Source organism: Myotis lucifugus, unplaced genomic scaffold, assembly GCF_000147115.1.
Source record: "Myotis lucifugus unplaced genomic scaffold, Myoluc2.0 scaffold_3, whole genome shotgun sequence".
Taxonomy (NCBI): domain Eukaryota; kingdom Metazoa; phylum Chordata; class Mammalia; order Chiroptera; family Vespertilionidae; genus Myotis; species Myotis lucifugus.
This window is the reverse complement of record NW_005871051.1, coordinates 26,713,955-26,732,470: the sequence shown is the minus strand read 5'-3', so window position 1 is coordinate 26,732,470 and position 18,516 is coordinate 26,713,955. Positions and strand designations below refer to the sequence as shown.

At 49.7% G+C, this 18,516-nt stretch overlaps 1 protein-coding gene across 1 annotated transcript in view; it reads right to left on the bottom strand.

Moving 5' to 3' along the window:
• SPATA3 (spermatogenesis associated 3) overlaps positions 1 to 8,401 on the bottom strand; it is a 13,476-nt gene extending 5,075 nt beyond the window's left edge. The window contains exons 1-4 of the mRNA XM_023759144.1: positions 8,282 to 8,401; positions 7,954 to 8,143; positions 4,316 to 4,478; positions 1,910 to 2,052 (exon numbers count right to left, since the gene is read on the bottom strand). Coding sequence (XP_023614912.1) covers positions 1,947 to 2,052; positions 4,316 to 4,478; positions 7,954 to 8,143; positions 8,282 to 8,401 — 579 coding nt within the window. The 3' untranslated portion in view covers positions 1,910 to 1,946. The remainder of the gene's footprint in view (positions 1 to 1,909; positions 2,053 to 4,315; positions 4,479 to 7,953; positions 8,144 to 8,281) is intronic.
• Between the last annotated feature and the right edge of the window lie 10,115 nt (positions 8,402 to 18,516).

Sequence of the window (18,516 nt, the reverse complement as noted above, 5' to 3'; positions counted from 1 at the left end):
GACCATTCTCAATGCAGCAACGAGAATAAACTTAAAAAGAAAACCTGGCTCTGACCACTCATTTAATTAAGTCTGCCAAATGGTTTCCTATCGTTCTCAGGATAAAGGTGAAAATCCTGAGTAAGGCCTGAATTGTTTTCAATTTTCAATTGAGGGGTTCTTTTAAAGCAAATAGGCGAACCTGGTGAAAGGGAGAGAGAGACTGAAGAGGGAGTGTGGGAAAGAGAGGCTTTGTAATGACTTCCATGTGAGCACAGCCTGGGACCCCTTTCTCCAACCTCATCTCCTTCCATCCTTTCTTTCACTTTATGGTTGAAACACATCATAATTCTCCAACTTGTACACTATTTTAACCCTCTGGGGTCTTACTTGGACTGCTCTGTGTCCAAGTAGAGAAGTATAGTTCTTTATCCCTCCTTTTGGTACAGCTTGAAAACCCTCTGCCTTATGCCCTAAAAAAAAAAGAGAGAGAGAGAGAGAGGAGAAGAGCGTAGATTGGTTTGGCTCAGTGGATAGAGCGTCGCCCTGCGGACTGAATGGTCCCAGGGAGAGAGAGAGAGAGAGAGAGAGAGAGAGAGAGAGAGAGAGAGAGAGAGAGAAAAGAGAAGCAAGGTTTTTTGGAGAGGAGCAGGTTTGAATGCGGGATTTCACAAAAGAAAGGAATCCTATCACTCTTGGACTGGCAGACCTGGAATCTTAATTATTAAGACTGCAGAGAGAGAGAGAGAGGGAGAGAGAGGAGGAGGAGGGAGAGAGGCCCACTCCTGTGGCTGGCGGAGGTCTAGGAGTGGTTGAAAGGCTGCCATTATCTCCTTACTGCCCCCATCCCACCGCATCATCACTTATGAGGCATTCACTGTGGTTGGACTTGACAATGGGGACAATGTGGGTGCTCTTGGTGCCTGCCCAGACGCCCTTTCTGGGCTGGTGCATTCTTTATTTAGCTCCTGTGAGTTGTGCATGTTGGCTGCTAAGGACTCAGAGCTGCCTCTTTTCCCAGAGCTTGTCCTCAGCCAAATGGGAGCTCTTTTCCACCCTCACCCCTATTGCCAATGGCTGAATGACAAAGGGGCACAAAAAGCCTGCCTTCTTGCTTCAAGGTGAGACCAGTTCTATGGTGTAATTCATGCTTGAGAGCCCCCGTGGGATCAGGCTGAGGCTGGACTTCAGCTGACCTGGTTCTTGCTCTGCTCCTTCCTTTGACCTCTCTTGCCTCCCTCCCTCCCTTTTTTTCTCAATAAATCCTGTGCACTCGCATCCCTGTCTCAGGCTCTGCTTCTAGGGAGCCCTGCCTAGAAGAAGGGAGGATTGAAGATGCTGTGGGAGGCATGCTCTCTGCCCTCAAGGATCTTGCAGTACCCTTGTAGAGATAGGCCACAAACACGCACAATGATCCTCCACAGCACAGGATGGACCAGGCTGGAGAAGTCACTGGAGGTGCAGTGGGGGAGGAAGGCTTTATGGAAGAAATAGGCTAGGCCATGAAGAATAGGTAGGACTTGAAATGTTGGGAAAGGGAAAAAGCTTCCTAGGCAGGAAGAAAGTTCCAAGGAAAGGCCCTAAGATGGGTAAGAACCTCTGCCCTCACCTGCTCCTGTCTGGTATCTGTGACTAGGGGAACCACCCAGTCAGTGGGAGTTGGGGAACTCTGTTTTGACAATCCCAATAATGGATCTAACGTTGGCAGGGCTGCTTGAGAGAGCCATGCCAGGTCACCCTGAGTCCAGGGAGGACTCACTCAGTCCTCACGAGAGGCTGGGGGGCATAGGGGGCATGGTCCACCTGTAACAACCATCTCACTTCGGAGAAGGGACAGAAACCCCACCAGCCCTGCACGGAGGGCTGGCAACTCAGGGGGCCTGAGGGCCACTTCTGCAAAGAGCAGTGGGCACCGAGGGGCTCCACACACCTGCTGGACCGTGAGCCTGGGGTTTGTTCACAGGAGTTCAATGACGTAGTAGGCAGTTGCTAGGGCCCCCAGAGCCACAGCTGCAGTCCCGAGAGCCTGGAGCACAGGAATTACGATGACTGGTGTGCTTCCTTGCAGGTCCTCTGCAAAGCAAAGTAGAAAGCCCATGGGTTGGGGGGAAGTTGGGCTTTAGTGCCTTTTTATGGGAAAGGGAAGATTGGGGGGTTCCCTCAGGATTGCGGGAACACCCACTTCTCCCTACCGACCCTCCTCTCAAGGGGACACAACTCTCCCACTCCTTCTAATGAAACCTACCCCAGGACCCCAGGACCTGAGGGTGGGCTGGCCCAGGACACCAGCTCCCCGGGACATTCAGGGAGCCAAGCTACAAAGGTGGTCAAGGCCCCCATGTGCCAGGCCCTGTGTAAACACCTCACACCCCAGGTCTCCTTAGACATCAAGACAACCCTGTGAAGGAGGTTCTACCAGGTAGCTGCATTTTGGGGACACATATGACACCTGAGGAAACACATACTACACCCACCACGAAGGCAAGGAAAATACATGAGTATGATACTAATCGTGAGGAAGGCTTTCACCGATGTAATATCCATTTGGGTAAAAATCCTATTCAAGTAGCGGTTCTTTAACGTGAGTGTGTATTTCAAGCCAAGAGCCAACATTCCACTCCTCTGAGAAATGGAACGATTACGGAAGCGGGTGCTAAACATTTGAACAGAATATGTCTTAACCCTGACCAAACTGGACCCCTGCCCCTTCCCCCTCACGTTCCTAATTCTGAGCCTTGCTTTTGCCTTTTCCTCCATCTCGAGTGCTCTCCCTCTAAAATAAGCCATAGAAGATCCTAAGGTCCTTTTAGACTCCGCTCAGATGTGACTGACACTACGTAGTCTGCCTGGACTCCAGTTCAGGAGTGAACACTCTCTTTTCCTGAAGCTCTTCGAATGTCTCCTATGGGACACAGATCACCTGGCTCACACCTCAGTTTCTCAATGGACATGTCTTACCTTCCCATGCAGGCTGTACAATTTTTAAGGGTAAAGTTCCCTGTTCTGGTTTCCCTCCTAGTACCTGGCATCCTGTGCAGATTAGCTTTTCCTACTGATTGGTTTTAAAGTGATATGAGAAGGTGGGGGAGAATGGATGGATGGGAGATAATCAACCAAAGACCTTATATGCATATATGCATATATAACTCATGGACACAGGCAATAGGGTGCTGAAGGCCTGGGGGAGGGGAGCAGGGACAGGGACGGACCGGAGGGGGCCAGTGGGGGGGGGGGGGACACACATGTAATACTTTCAATAATAAAGAGTTATTTTAAAAAATTAAAGTGATATGAATCCATGGCACAACGTGGCACCAGATGGACAGAAGTACTAAGTGTGTTGGAAGACAGTTAATAATAATGAGTGGGGGACAGGCCCTTCCTTGACAGGGACTTACCAGGTTATAGAATATTTTAGCTCTAGGCATGCTCTTCCAACACACCTGGGTATCTGTTTGTTTCTCTTTATAGGTTTGTTTCAAGGATGACAGGAGAGGGGATCTGGGAAGAGGAAAAGGAGGAAGGTGGGGGATGGGTGGGCTCTGTTCCTGGGTCAGGAGTATCAGATTGTCAAGTGGAAGACTTCTTCTGTGGACACCTGTGAGACCCTGGATACAGGCGGAGCTGCTTTGGGCCCAGAGCTGGGGATGGGCAGAGGCCCCTTTCCCAGCCCTGGCACCCCTGGAAAAGGTTCCACCTGGTGGATTCTAGGAAGAGGCAAAGAAGGGCAGAACTTCAGATGATGCTGTGGGTGGGGGGCTGCTCTGCCATGGACAGACCAACCTTGGGGCACTGTTCCCTGTCGGGGTTGCTAGAAACAGCCTGAGACCCTCTGCATGGGGTGGAGGTCTTGCTATTACCAAGGGGGCATATGAGTTACACTCAGTATTTGTGACTAAATTCCACGGGAAATTCACATGCAGGTAAAGAACCTAAAGCTCTCAGCTGTGGTGTGAGCCACAGAAGGAGGCCGATGGCCAAACAGAGCATTTAATTCCAAAGCTCTGACGAGGCATTTCTGAAGGGCTGTGAGGGGGTAAGCTCTGAGGAAGGTGGGTGCCTTTCGGGAAAAGAAAAAAGAAGCCCTCGAAGAAGCAATTCCTGGGAAGGAAGACAATCGGCACCTCTCTGTGCAGGTGGGACACCCTGGAAGGATGGGTCTGGTGAGAAAGGGCCAGTGCCAAACCTTCGGCTGTGGCCACCTGGAGGGAGAGGCGTTCCTTTTGGCCTAGGATTCCCAGGCGGAATAACACAAGACTACAAAACGATCTGGGGGAGAGCCTGGCCCTTGGGAACTGTACGTCCTGAGGGCCCAGCCCTCCGTGAGCTCCAGAACCTGTAGAAGGTGAGGAGGTTTGGGAATCCTCTCCCTGGCACGGTCAGCCAGGCCCGAGGCAGAAGGACATCGGAGATGCGGCTGTGGCACAGGCCCAGACGACGCCAGCAAGCAGAGCTGCCGGGGCAAGTGGTACAGGAACAGAAGGGGCGAGTCGGAGGCCCTGGGTGGACAGAAAAAGAGAAAGATGAGGGACCTACCAGCCTGCAGGAGGCGGAGGAGATCCTGGAAGACACAGAAACAAACTGTGGGAAATTAGTTGTATTTCAGACCGCTGCTACCTGGGAATAAAAATAATGATGCAATGGCTTCACATCATTATCCATCGCATTTAATTATCAGAACAATCCTGTGAAGTGGAATATTGTTATTCTCAGTTTACAAATGAGGAAACTGAGGCTCAAACTGAGAGTAAATAGATTGAAGAAGTGGGCCTCAATTCAGGATTTCTTGATTCAGGGCTCTCTCCACAGAATTCATTGGAAGTGGTGGATGACTGCCCTGCTGTGAGGTGGCACTCGATTCCTGCACCTGGAGCTGCCACGTCCCATTTCTGTGGGGCTCACTGGTTCATCCAGAAGGCAACCACCACTCCAGTTTACAGTCCTTGGAACACTTTCCCAGACTCATCTCCATTTCTGTCCTCCTGTGCAGTGGGTCCCAGCGGAACTCAGAGATGGCGCCCTCTGCTGTTTAAAATGACCTCTGCCTCATTTCCTCCCCTTGCAGCTACCTCTGTCCTGGCTTCCTGATGGAACTGTGGATTCTTCCAACCAAAGCTCCGTGAAGACAGTGGTCAACCTTGGCAAACTCAGCACACTTCCTGCTTAGATCTGCCCATGATGGATGCTTTTTTTTTGGACTGGAAAAGGAAGAGATTCTAAAGGCAAGACTTTATCTTTTTTCTGTTTTTAGTTTAAAAAAATTTTTTTGAAATGGACATATAATTCCCATACCATAAAGTTCACCCCTTTAACGTGTTCAGTGGTTTTTAGTATATAAACAAAGGTGTGCAACCATCATTGCTACCTAATTCCAGAATATTTTCTTTTCCATTTAAGAAACTCCGGACCCATTAGCAGTCACTGCCTATTCCGCACTCTTCCCAGGTTCTGGCAATAGATTCGCCTATTCTGGACATTTCAGAAATGGAAGCATACAACATGTGGGCTTTTTTAATGGATTGGCTTCTTTTACTTAGCCTAATGTTTTTGAGGCCCATCCATGTTGTAGCATGTATCAGCGCATCATCTCTTTTTATTGCCAAATAGTATTTCATAGCACATCTGTACCACCTGCTGTTTATCCATTCATTAGCTGATGGACGTTGAGTTGTCTCTTTTTGGCTATTGTGAGTAATGCTGCTATGGACATTTGTGTACAAGTTTTTGTGTAGGACATATGTTGATGGTTTTTTTTTATATCATAAACCAGGAATTTAATTTTTTGTGTGGAAAACTCTTCCTAAGAATCTGTTACAACCAACAAAATAATATTGAAAAATTGGCTAGGAGCTGAAGGCTTAATTTTCCATAAACTTTGAAGTGGTAGAACATGTTTTTAATTCCCTTGGGTATATACCCAGGAGTTGGAATGCTGCATCTTATGGTAACTTCATGGTTAACCCTTCGAGGAACTGCCAGACTTTTCCACCGCAGCACCATTTTACATTCCCTCCAGCAGTGTCTGATGCTTCTGACTTCTCCACAGCCTCACCAACACTTGTCATTGTCCATTTTTTAAAATTAGAGTCATTCTAGTGGAAGATTTGTCTTTTATTGAGCTACAATATTTTCTGCATATAAAAAGTTTGGATTTTAGACTATGGCATCCTTTATTTAAAGGCCCTCATCCCTTATTGCCAACATTCCTTCCTACGCTGGCTCAAAGGGAGAAAATTCCTTTCATAGAAGAAGAGAAGGTGGCCATTGTAAGCACTGAAGAGCCACCACCAGTGCCTGGATAAATTGGCCAGCAGTAGCACATGAAATTGTGGATAGATGAGAGTCTCATATTTGTATTTATCTAAATGCAATAAATAGCACCAGGTTTCCAATTTAACGAAATGCAGTTCTTTTACAACTCTTTGGAGCAATAAGCCACATCAATAAGCAGAACTCCCCATGGGGGTGAGTCACATGCATTCATTAAAAGATTTGAGAATGTAAAGCTTTGCGTTCTACAGATATCCGTTCTAAAGGCCACAATCCAGAAATGGTTAGTTCAGCGGTTGATGATCATAACATACACAATATGTAGTGTAGCTCTCAAAACCATTTCAGATGTTAAGAACGGATTGATTACTAGCCTCAGGAATATGTCACAGAGATACCTTGGGTATATACATATCTCTTATTTATGTCCACATTATCTCAGAGGGATATGCTGTGGCCTGGGGAGTGTGGCCTGGTCAGGACCACAGAGCCATGGGCTCTGGCTCACGGATCCAGGAGCTCAGAGAAGGGTGTGCTTCCTCCAGGGGAGACCACCAGACCTCGGGGGATCAGAAAATTAGGGCTGCAGTTAACAGCGAGAATTCTGGAGTCAGAATAGACTGAAGTTCCCCGCTCAGGGCTTCTAGTGCCTGCTTGAGAGTGAGCTGCTTGATTTCTTTGCGCCTCAGTTTCCTCATCTATAACATGGAGATGATACTAGTATGTTCTTTATAGAGCTGTTAAATGAGAAAATTAACATCGATGGCTGAGCTGAATGCTGGGTACACAGTTGGTTAGCTATTACCATTATTAGTAGTAGTAGTTTTAACCAGCCCACCTCCTGAATGCCACTTGAATTTCCTCTACAATCCAATGTCCATTCAGACTCTGGCTAACAAGAAGGGGTGGGGGGCACTTTTCCTAGACGGTCATTCCTTTGTCAGAGAGAGCTAACTGTTGGAGTTTTTTAATGTTGAGGAGAGAAATCCGCCTCTGTCTTCCCTCGGTAAGGTTGCCAGATTTAGCAAGTAAAAACGCACGATGCCCATGCAATATTTGGGACACACTTATACTAAAAAATTTTAAGATCATTTGTTGGCCTGCATTTTACTGGAAACTCTACCCATGGGTCCTTAGTCAAACAACTGAGGACAACAGGGAAAAAGTCTATTCACTTCTTCCACCTGACAGGTTTCCTCCAAACCCTTCCACCAAATCTCAAACACCAAGTGGCGCTCGCCTCCCCCTACTTCTCTCATCCACCATCAGCCTGGACTTTCCTCTTTGGATTAGATGGTAGGTATCTGTTACAGCAAATGGAGATTGTCTGACGAGGACAGAGGGAAGCAATATGACCACTCCCTTGTCCTAAACTGCATAATATCAAGGCACCCTTGGTTTTTATTTTTGAGCAGCTACATGGCACCCTGATTCCTAATGAGCACATATGACCACTGAGCCATGTGAAAGGTTAATATGGATGCGGGCTGCCCTCTTCAGTGAGACTGAACATGGTGAGAAATGGCAACACCCAGGAACCCTGGTCTCTTGGGTAAAAACAAAACCCCAAATCCTCACACGCCACAAGCACAGTTCCAGAATACACGTTAACCACACATCACTACGCAGTAAGAACCAGCTTCTGGGGTGACCCGGGATTCAGCAGCAGAAAGGCTAGACCTGCTGAGCTAGAAATCTGCTCACCTGCTTTCTTGGATCCATGGGAATGGGATGTTTTTGTCCCAGTGTTCTGAGTCAGCAGGCCCTGAGCTGACTGGCTGGTTTGGGGAGCCGGGAGGGCCCAGATCACAGGCCTCTGTGCAACGGATCCCGCGCTGGGCTGCTGGGGGGTGGACCCTGAGGCGGGCTGCTGGGGGGTGGACTCTGAGCAGGGCTGGTGGGGGGTGGGCTCAGAGCTTTGTTGCTGCTGCTGTGGGGTGCACCCCGAGATGGGCTGCTGGGGGGTAAACTCAGAGCTACTATGCTGCTGAGGGGTGCACGACAAACTGTTCTGCGGTGGGGTGGACTCCACGCTGGACTGATGTGGGGTAGACCGCAGGCTGGGCTGCCGTGAGGTGGAATCAGAGCTACAGCGCCGTGCGTTGGAGCCACGGCGTTTGGACTCTGGCTTCTTCTTTTTGCCCTTCTTCATGGTGGGTCTTCCTCACCTAAATGTGGCCCTACATGGAGCTGCCTAATCTCCCGGCTCCCTCCTGGAGGGGCCGTTTGCCCCTGCCCTGGGGGAACACTCTGGCCTTGGGCTGGACCCACACCCCTCCTGTGAGGTCACAAACACCAGGATGGCTCCATGGCAGTGCCCTGGGGACAGTCTTCTCTGCCTAGCCTGCTGTTCCCCCTCTTCCCTAGCCACTGGGATGGGCAGAGGGCAGGTGTCAGACCCTTCAAGAACCTGGGTTAAGCCTGGCCATGGGGCCTGTGACAACCTGGATCCCTAGGATTCTGCGGCTGGAGTGCCTCCTTCAGGCACCTCTCTGCTGGTGTGTCCCGGGTCCGCTTAGATTTATCCATTCACTCTAAGACCCCCTGGCTGTGATGCTCAACTCTGCCACTGGTTTCCACATAACAAAAAGCTGAAAACCAAAAACCAAACCCCCAAAACCACTTCACCACGCATACTGTGTTTTAGGTAACGTTACTGAAGATTTGGGGGTCCATGGAAAGCCCACAGTCTCCTACTGTTCCCCCAGATTATTTTCATAGAGTAGCTTCCCCCTTCTTCCAAAACCTGCCCTCCCCTACTGCGGGAAGGGTCTTGGGGGAAGGGGATGTTATCCAACTTTGGCAAGAACCCTTGCATGTGGCAAAAGAATTTCCCCTACAAACGTAATGGCAGTTTGGAAAACCACATTTTCCTCAAACTCATCACGCCAGCCACAATAGGCTACCTTTCAAACCCCAAACTCGTCGGGTCAATTAGGAGACTATGAATCCTTCTCAAAGTTAACAATGTGATTTTCCTTTTAGGATGGGAGAGAAAAAAAACATTTAAAAAAAGACAACCTTAGGCTTCACATGTTGACTCCAACAGAAAATGTGTTTGCATTAGAAGACACTACTTCTGCCATTGATGCATCATGAGGTGGTGAGTAGTCTACTGTCAACCCCTTGAGTCTGGGGTGACACTCTTGCCCCAGGAGAAGGTTTAGGTTAGACCTATGGAGGAGGAATCCCCACGCAAGGCCAGATCCGATATGAACTGTGAAATGACGGGAAATATTTTAGAGATTCTCTAGAACCTGAAAAGACCTTGCTGATTCTCTTTCTGCAGAGGGGAAAGTGAGGTTCAAGGTTAAACTGCCATTCCAAAGTCACACAGTGGAGGGGCATCGAAGGGGCTAAATTCCCGTTCAGAGATCTCTCTTTTCCTGACTCCAGAAGGAAACAGGGAGTCAGGTAATTATGCAGGCCTTAAAGTCAATCCCTTGAGAGGATTGAAGGAAAAAAAGGCATGAAGGATGAGAAGTGAAGGGAAGCGCAGATCAATAAAGTTGGGTTGAATTTGATTGAGCCTGGGCGTGAGGAGATGCAGGGAGCCAGCGAGGCTACAAGAAAGAAGGTGGTAAGTCCCTAAAGTCAAGAGCAATGGCTCCCTTGGGGGATTCACTTCAGAATCAGAGAGACTGGAACCCGGTCAGGAATCCTGTCTGGATCCGGCAGACAGATCACACCCCCTAAGGCATTTATCTCTGTAAAACTCAATTTTCAGGCACTGACGGGATTTTGACTGAGGGCCTCAACTTGATGTTTCTTTTTAAAAATATGAGTAAGGGAGAGGGAGAGAGACACATTAATCAGTTGCCTCCTACTTGGGATTGAGCCCACAACCTGGGCATGTGCCCTGAGCTACACAGGCCAGGGCTCAACCTGGTTTAAATCAGCCCTATTGACATTTGGGCCAGGAAAGTCTTTGTTGTGGGGCTGTCCTGTGCATTGTAGACAGTTTAGCAGTGTCCCTGGTCTACTGCTCCTTCCAAGAGAAACCAAAATATCTACACACATTGGTAAACGTCAGTGTGTGTGTGTGTGTGTGTGTGTGAGAGAGAGAGAGAGAGAGAGAGAGAGAGAGAGGGAGAGAGAGAGAAAATTGCCCTTGGTTGAGAATGACTGGTTTAAATGCATTAAATAGGTACAAAAATGTCCTGGTAGGAATGAAAGAAGCATTTCATTTCACACCAAGGAGCCAAAAAAGACATGAAAATAGATCCTTGGTTCCCCAGGAGAGGAATGGAAGGAACTCAGAGGGTCAGGCTTTGGGAGGAGTGGGAGTTTTTCCATGGCAGTGGAGGAAATACATGGGGGTCCTTTAATAAGGGTGGCCCCAAGTTGCAGGGGAGGGCACTTGTGGAGTAATAGGTTGGGTTAGAAGGACTAGCAAGAATGGCACCGCCATAGTTCTTTGCTAGAACATCTCCCATGCCCTCTGCCTTCTGGCTGGAGCACAATTTCCTGGCCTGAAGTCTGACTCCTCTATCACGCAGTCATACCCTACTGTCCCAGGTTGCTGCTACCCGCGTCTCGCTCTAGCCAGCCACAAGCACCAGAAGTCTGGTGAATGTGCCTCACTTCCCTGTATTTGTGGAAGCCCTTCCCACTCCGTCCCATCCCTCTCTCTTCCCATCATGCAGATCCATCTGAAGTGGACCCATCCACTCATAAAGCCTTTCTCAAGATCTCCAACTGGAAGCCATGTCTCCCTCTCGGAGCCCAGATCTTGGATCACTTTCTGCCGGGTGTCAGAATGGCTGCTACACTTGTCTTCTCTTAAAGTCCACACTCCCAGACTGTGGAGACCGAGAAGGGCCAAAGTCCAGGGAAAGGGCTTAATGTAAGCTGCTTGAAGGCGAGAGTAGAAAGCAGACAAAGAAAGCAGGAAACTGGTGTCCACAGGGTGGGTGTGGATGATGGGGGACAAGGCACCTCAAGACTGCATCATTAAGGGGTAGTTTTCCAAGGTGGTCTGGGTTTTCTGGTCTTGGCTGAAGACCACAGTGGGAACAGTCCATATTCAAGGGCTTTCCTAACCAGGCATGGCAGCCGTGGGAAAGTCTCGTGGACTATTTGGGAGAGTCAGAAGAATGAGTCTAAGGGCCTGGAGAGTTAGCCGTCAGCCCAAGTGGTGCTGGCCCTCTGGGCGGATCCGGGGCACCCAGAAGAAGCATGCCAACGTCTGTGCGGAGGCTAACGCCTTAGAACTGGGTGTTACCTCAGGCAGCAACTGCCTTAGTCCCCTATGTCAGGAGGGCAGCAGCTCACAGAGGGGGCAACTAGCTTTGTCCTCCAGCAGGAGAGTGGCAGAGCCTCGAGGAACCTGGCTTTGGATGCCCTGCCCAGAGCACTTCCTTCTGCCCCACCGCTGCCCCAGGGGGCTTCTGGAGACAGCAGGCACTTGGTGCTCACTTAAGAGCCCACTGCCCTGGGCCCTTAGACCCACAGATTTACCCTCTGGGGCCGCAGATGCGGATTCCTCGATAGGAAGGGTCTCAGGGGCCGTGAACAAGAATTGTGCGGCTACTGTAAAGCAGCACCTTCCCGAGAGGGCTGCTGTGAGCATCAGAGGTGAGAAATCCTTAGCGCAGCACCTGGCTCACACTAGGCATGTTTTGATTGCAACTGTGGTTCCCTTGGAGGAGGAGACGGAAGGACTAAGCAAGGAACAAGTGGAAGTGGAGAGGAGGGGGCGGGTCTGGGGCCTGCAAGCTCCCAAATCTGTGCTTTACATGGGCTGATTCCCAGTAGTGAGCAAGGGGTCAGGTGCCTGGCTGGGAAATGTAACAACCAATCAAGTGAATTCGAACCTGTGTGACCCCAAATTATCCCAGTGAGCACCCCTGGGGACAGAAATCTAGTTCATCTTCCCCCAAACGGTGTCAGTGGAAGCACCAGGGGAGGGACCATCACATTAGGGACCTGTCCAGTACCAGGACCAGCAGGGTCAAGGCACAGGCCTCCCTCCGTATTTGTCGTACTGGACGACGCTCCAACCAACTGAACCACACAAGCCTCCCTCTGTATTGAAGTTTCTCCCAAATGCCCTGGGATATCTGCGGCAGCCTGGCGTTCCCACCCCTCGCTTCAGGCTCCTCACCCTCGGTCTGAGTGTCTCGATCCACGAGGGGGACGCAGCCCCGAGTGGAGACCTCGCGTGCTCCGTGGGCGGCGCGCTTGGATGTCCAGGGTGCCCTCGGGGCGGCTGGGGCTGAACACGGCGGTGTGCACCTCCACAGTCGGGCCTGTGCGCGCGAAGGCGCTGGCGAGCAGGGTCTCCATGCGGCGACGCGCCTCGGCCTCCTCCTCGCGCCGCGGCAGCACCACGATCCCCACCAGCGCGGCGGGTGGGCTGCGGTGCCGGGCGTGCACCTGCTGCAGGAGCAGCTGCAGCCGCGGCAGCTGCGAGCGCAGCGCGGACGCGCGGCACAGCACCAGGAGCAGCCGCGCGCCCGGCTCGGGTGGCTCCCGCGGCTGCGGAGGGTTCTGGCATCCCGACGCTGCATCCTCCGCCGCCCGGGACCCGGGAGTCGCGGCCGAAGCCGGAGCCGACTCGCACTCATACTCGCAAAGGTCCTCAGCCTTGAGCCGGCCATGGGGCAGCTTCTGGGTGAAGCGCCTGCACTTGGCGGCCCGGCAGTCGGTATCCTTCAGAGAGCTGTCGCTGGAGCGCTTGAGACGCCGCCTGGAGCAGTCGCTGGAGCTGCTGTGACCGCAGGTGGCTCCGGTGGACGAGGGCCCAGTGGGCCCACTGGTCGGGCTCTGCTCCAGAATGTCCTGCAGGGTCAGGAAGCGCTCTTCCTGCGGCCAGGAATTGCTCAGCAGCAGCACCTGGCCGCGGCCCTCGAGGGGTTGGGTGGGAGCCTGTGTCTGAGGCTCGGCCTCCCCATCCTGTGCGGCACCAGCGGGCTGGGCCCCAGGCTCCATGTCCGGTCCAGCTCCCTTGTACCTCTGAGCCCGGGCCCGCCTCGGCCAAGGGGAAAGCTGCCCTTCCCTGGAGCATGTCACAATACCCCTGCCACCCACCTCTTCCTGTGGCCACCAAGGGTCTCTGCCCGCTATTCCTTGGCAATCTTCCAACATAGGGAAGTTGCTTTGGGGCGCTGGCCTAATGCCGGATGTGTTTAGTTTCTCGTCATTATGTCCTCGGTGTCCAAAGGACAAATCCTTTTATCCTAGGGATGGGCTGTCATGCCCAAGTCTCCAAGTAAAACAGATTTTTGTGGAACCAGGACATTTAAAAAGCAGTGGAGACTGGCTGCTCGCTGCACCTGGACCATGTGACCAGTGGTGAGGGTCAAAGAGGCTGGTCCTGGATGGCTGCAGCCGGGAGGCCGGCCCCACCCACGCTCAGCCCCACTGCCCTCTGGGCGATCTGGGAGCCAGAGTCTGGGGCTGTTGTAAACTGAAGGGGCTGCAGGAGATGGTTGGGGTTCCCCTCCTCTCTGGGTATGCATTTGAAAACCAGTCTTTCCCTCCTGCTTTTCTCACTAACTTCTCACACAGAACACATCATTGCTGACACTGCTGGGTGTCCTACAATTTAACTCAATTCTGACACTAGCTACCGGGAGAAAGTGTCAGGTCCCCCAGGGGGGTAAGGGCTCAGCCTCACCAGACTGTCCTGCCTCCAGACACCAATCACAGGTCCCCCTGTGGTTCTGACCCATCTGCTGCCCTTGGAGGTTCCCACGACCCCCTCCTCGGGGTTACTTTGCTAGAGTGGCTCGTAGGACTCAGAAAACAGTTCACTTACTGTTTGCCAGTTTCTTATAAAAGGATGATAAAGATACAGATGAACAACCAGATGGCAAAGATGCGTAGGGCAAGATGTGTGAAGGGGCTCGGAGCTTCCGTGTCCTCTCCAGGTACAACACTCTACCCGCACCTGAGTTCACCAACCTGGAAGGTCTTCAAACCCCGTACTATTGGGATTGTCATGGGAGCCTCCTCATGTAGGTATGCTCAATTATTAACTCAGTTTCCAGCCCCTCTCTGGAGGAAGGGCGTGGAGCTGAAAATTCTAAGCTGCTCATCATGGCTTGGTCTTTCTGGTGACCAGCCCCCCATCCGGGAGCCCACCCAGAGTCACCTCATTAGAACAAAAGACACCCCTAGCACCCAGAAAATTCCAAGGGATTTAGAGCTCTGTGCCAGGAACCAGGGTCACAGACCAAATATTAGAGCAAAAGGTGCTCCGAGTGCTCTTGTCACTTAGGAAATCATAAGGGTTTTGGAGCTCTGTGGCAGGAACCGTGAGCAGAGATCAATATGTATTTTTTTGTTATCTCACAGGGTACTAGAGGCCCATTAAAGTGCCAGGAAAGATCTTCAGGAAAACAAAAGAAAACATATTAAAACTCCTTATTTGCACACGAGGTGAGCAGAGAGCCCTGGGGAGGTGGGACAGAGACCCCAGGACAGCCCCCCTGACTGGGAACTCAATGGTGGGGAAAAGTTTTCCTTTTGTTAATTTTTAAAAAAATGAGCTAACCAAATTTTTAAAAATTATTTTGAAAAATATAAAAATCAGACTCTGGAAAGCAAGGTGTCAACCAGAATCCTGCTAACTCTCCAGGAGCCCCAGGCTAGGAAGCCTGGGAGAGGCCAGGTAAAGGGGGGAGGCCTTTATTGGCAAGAGATCATTAATTGAGGTCCTTCTCTGTGCTGGGTGTTTACATATGTCATCTATACTGAAGCCCAGCAAAGGAGAGGGCACTGTCCCCAAGTTGCAGATGCAGAAACCAAGGCTCAGAGAGGTTAAGTGACGTGTGCAAATCCAGTCATTAAGTGGGATCTAAACCCAAGCCTGACTGGCTGTAAATTGTAGGTGACTGCGGGGGCGTAGTAAGCGCTACAGCACACTGAGGTGGGGCTGCTGAGGCTAATCCTGAGTGCGATGCGGGGAGGGAGGGGTATATAAGGAAGTAAGGGGAAAGGTGGGGGCAGAAGACAGGACAACTCCCCCATCCCCACCCTTTGTTTTAGGCTCTTGGGTTGCAAAGCATTATGGGTACACAGTTTTAAGGGCATAGTGAGTAAAGGCTGGGAATATCTGTTCAACCAAATGACTAACCTTTCCTTCCTTCTTTTGAAGGTTTGTAACTTCAGACTAAAAAAAATTATAAAATTGAATGTTTTCCTAATAAAGGGACACTGAAAAGAAAAGACTTTGGAAGGAAGAGAGAGTAGTCTTGTTACCATTTCAAATCTCATAAAAGCTCTTATTTCCAACTTTGAAAAGTCAGGAAGTTCCTGCTCAGATAAAAGGTTGAATCCGGAGGTTTGTAAACTGAGGAGTGAGAGGCACATAGATGGTCCCCAGGCCTTATGCCCATTGGAGCCACCTGCCCTTGTATCTGGTGGCTCTATTGTCATTCCCTGGAAAATGTTATTTGAGGAAAGGATTTTGCTGATTATGCTTGGAAACTTCTGAATTAGACCAACCTAAGTATTGTTATGGGGAATTTTTATTTACTTTGAAAAATTATTTAAATAGGTAATATGTGTGCACGGCTCAGTAAAAAAAGACATTGTGGCGTCTGGTTTGCTCTCTTGGGTCACTCTGTCTAGGGGAGCCAGCTGCCCCATTGTGAGGACACTCAAGCAGCCCTTTGGAGGGGTCAATATGCAAGGAACTGAAGCCTCCAGCCAACAGCCCCTGAGGGAGCCGAGCCATCTTAAAAGCTTTCAGCTGTAGCCAATCTTCCAGATGACTAGAGCCTGGGCCAAGTCTTTACAACTGATGAAAGACACACTAAACTACTCAGCTATGCTGCTCACTAATTTGACCCAAATAAAGGTTGTGGGAATATTGTTTTATGCCACTAAGTTTTGGGGTAATTTGTTACATAGCAATGGATGACTGATATAATCACCATCTCTAATCTCTGTTCCACGTATTGGAGGAACTCCATTTCATAAAGAAATGGACTCTGAGACGTGATATAATTACTCTAGGTCTGTGGCAAGTGGCATAGTGGCCCCTCAAAGGTGCCCATGTCCTAATCCCTGTGACCTGTGAATATGTTGTTACCTGGTAAAGGTGAATCAAGGTTTCTGATGGAATTGTGGTTGCTAATCCCTGACCTTAAAATAGGGGGATTATTCTGGATTATCCAGGTAGAACCAATATAATCACAAGGTACTTGAAGGAATGCAGAGGGGAGAGTCAGAGGGAGATGTGATTACAGAAGCACGTCAGAGTGTTTGCTTTAAGGATAGTGCTAAGGGATCATGAGCTAAGGAATGTGGGCAGGAAGAGACAAACCAGGAAACTCTCTAAGTCTGTTGGGGCTGCTATAAAAAATACCATAAACCAGATGGCTTGGAAGCAATAGAAATTTATTTCTCAAAGTTCTGAAGGCTGGAAAGTCCAAGATCAAGGCCCTGGCAGATTTGCTGTCCGGTGAGGCCCTGCTTCCTGGATCTCAGACAGCCATCTTCTGGCTGTGTCCTCACCTGGTGAAAGGGACAAGGGATCTCTCTGGGGCTCCTTTTATAAGGGCACTAATCCCATTCAGGAGGGCTCCACCTTCATGACCGAATCACCTCCAAAAGGGCCTACTTCTAAATACCATCCCATTGGGATTAGTTTCAATATGCATGTGAATTTGCGGAGACACAAACATTCAGTCTGCAGCACAAATGAACGTTCCCCATGAGCCCTCAGAAAGGAACACAGCTCTGCCAACATATTGATTTGAGCCTAGTGAGAGCTGTGTCAGATTTCCAATCTACAGAGCTGTAAAACAACAAATCCGTGTTGTTGTAAGCTGCTGAGTGTGTGGTAATTTGCAACAAGAAGAAACTACCCAAGGTCATATAGCCAGAAAGTGGCAAAACAAGGATTCAAGTCTGACCTGCACCCCACCCTTCCCCCATCCCACCTAGGCTCCCAGATAGTGGAGAGAGACTCACCTTTTCTGCTGTGGAAGAAGCTCAGGACTTTGTTGACTGAGCAAAGTGAGTGGGAAGTGTGGGGAGTTGTGTTACTATGGGGAGAGGGCCGGTAGGCCAATCTGGCTGCTCAGGAGCCTGTGGTTAGGACACAGGTCAGATCTGGTAACTTAAGTAAACAAGGAGGCCATTAGGCTGCAAAGCGTGGAGGCCTGTGGAAGCTAACCACAATCTACGCCTGTAAATGCCTCAGGGTTACAAAATCAAAACGAAGGACAACCAATCACAGACAGCCAAGTAGGCTTGAAGTCAATTAAATATTTTCCTTTCTTTGCTTCAGCACCTTCTCTACGTCTTTCACCTGGCTCCTATGAGCTGAGCACTTTCAGTTTGGGGCTGCCCAATTCGAGTTGATTTTTGCTCAAATAAACTTAAAAGTTTTAATATGCCTTAGTTTATCTTTTAACAGATCCCAACGATGCTGCACTATCTCCTCCAAAATGGACAGTCACACCCTTTTCTCTGTGTAAAACCATCTGTCACTTGGTCATTTAGTCAACATGAATTTTGGCCAGTGATGTCCAAGCCGTGAGCAGGTTCTCTGAGGATGAAAAGGTGACTGATCAACAGGGAAGATTCTTGTCCAGGCAGAGGTTGCCATCTAGTGGGGAAGACAAAGACTAATCCTCACAGCATCGTGATCGCCAGGCCCATTTTGCTGCAGCTGAGCAGTTGTAGGCCATGGCCAAGGCCACGGAGCTAATGTGTCAGGAGTACCAGGGGAGGCCTTGGACCCACAGTCTGATTCCTGAGCTGGATCCATGGTGCTTCTTGGAGCAAAGCCCTTCTTGTTGCTCTCTGGTGTAGCAGAATTCAGACCTGCACCTGCTACCCATGCTACATACAAGGCCTGCAGCAAGGGTGGAGGACAGGGAGCTGCTGGTACAGTGCTGGGAACCAGAGAAAAATGAGGGCAGCTTGTGCTAATAAATACATACATAAATAACCCAGAAACTATGATGGTCTCCAGATGTCAAAGTCTTACTTATGTCAGCATAGAAAACTGGGCTATAAAAGGACATGTGATGTCATGAAAAGGTGTTCGTGGGATATTGTTAAATGGAGAAATTGGGTTGCAAAACAGTCTACCTTACAGAGCCCCCTCTTTTGGTAAATAATGTACATACAGGGATAATTTTTTAAAACTGAGTAAATACACTTCAATATGTTAATCAGAGTGCTAGGTTCTGGCTATAGATTTGTCAGGAACAGAACAAAAACTACAGAACATAAGTTAGATTTGAATTTAAGGTAAACTGAATAATTTTTAAAAAATATATAATTTTTTATTGATTTCAGAGA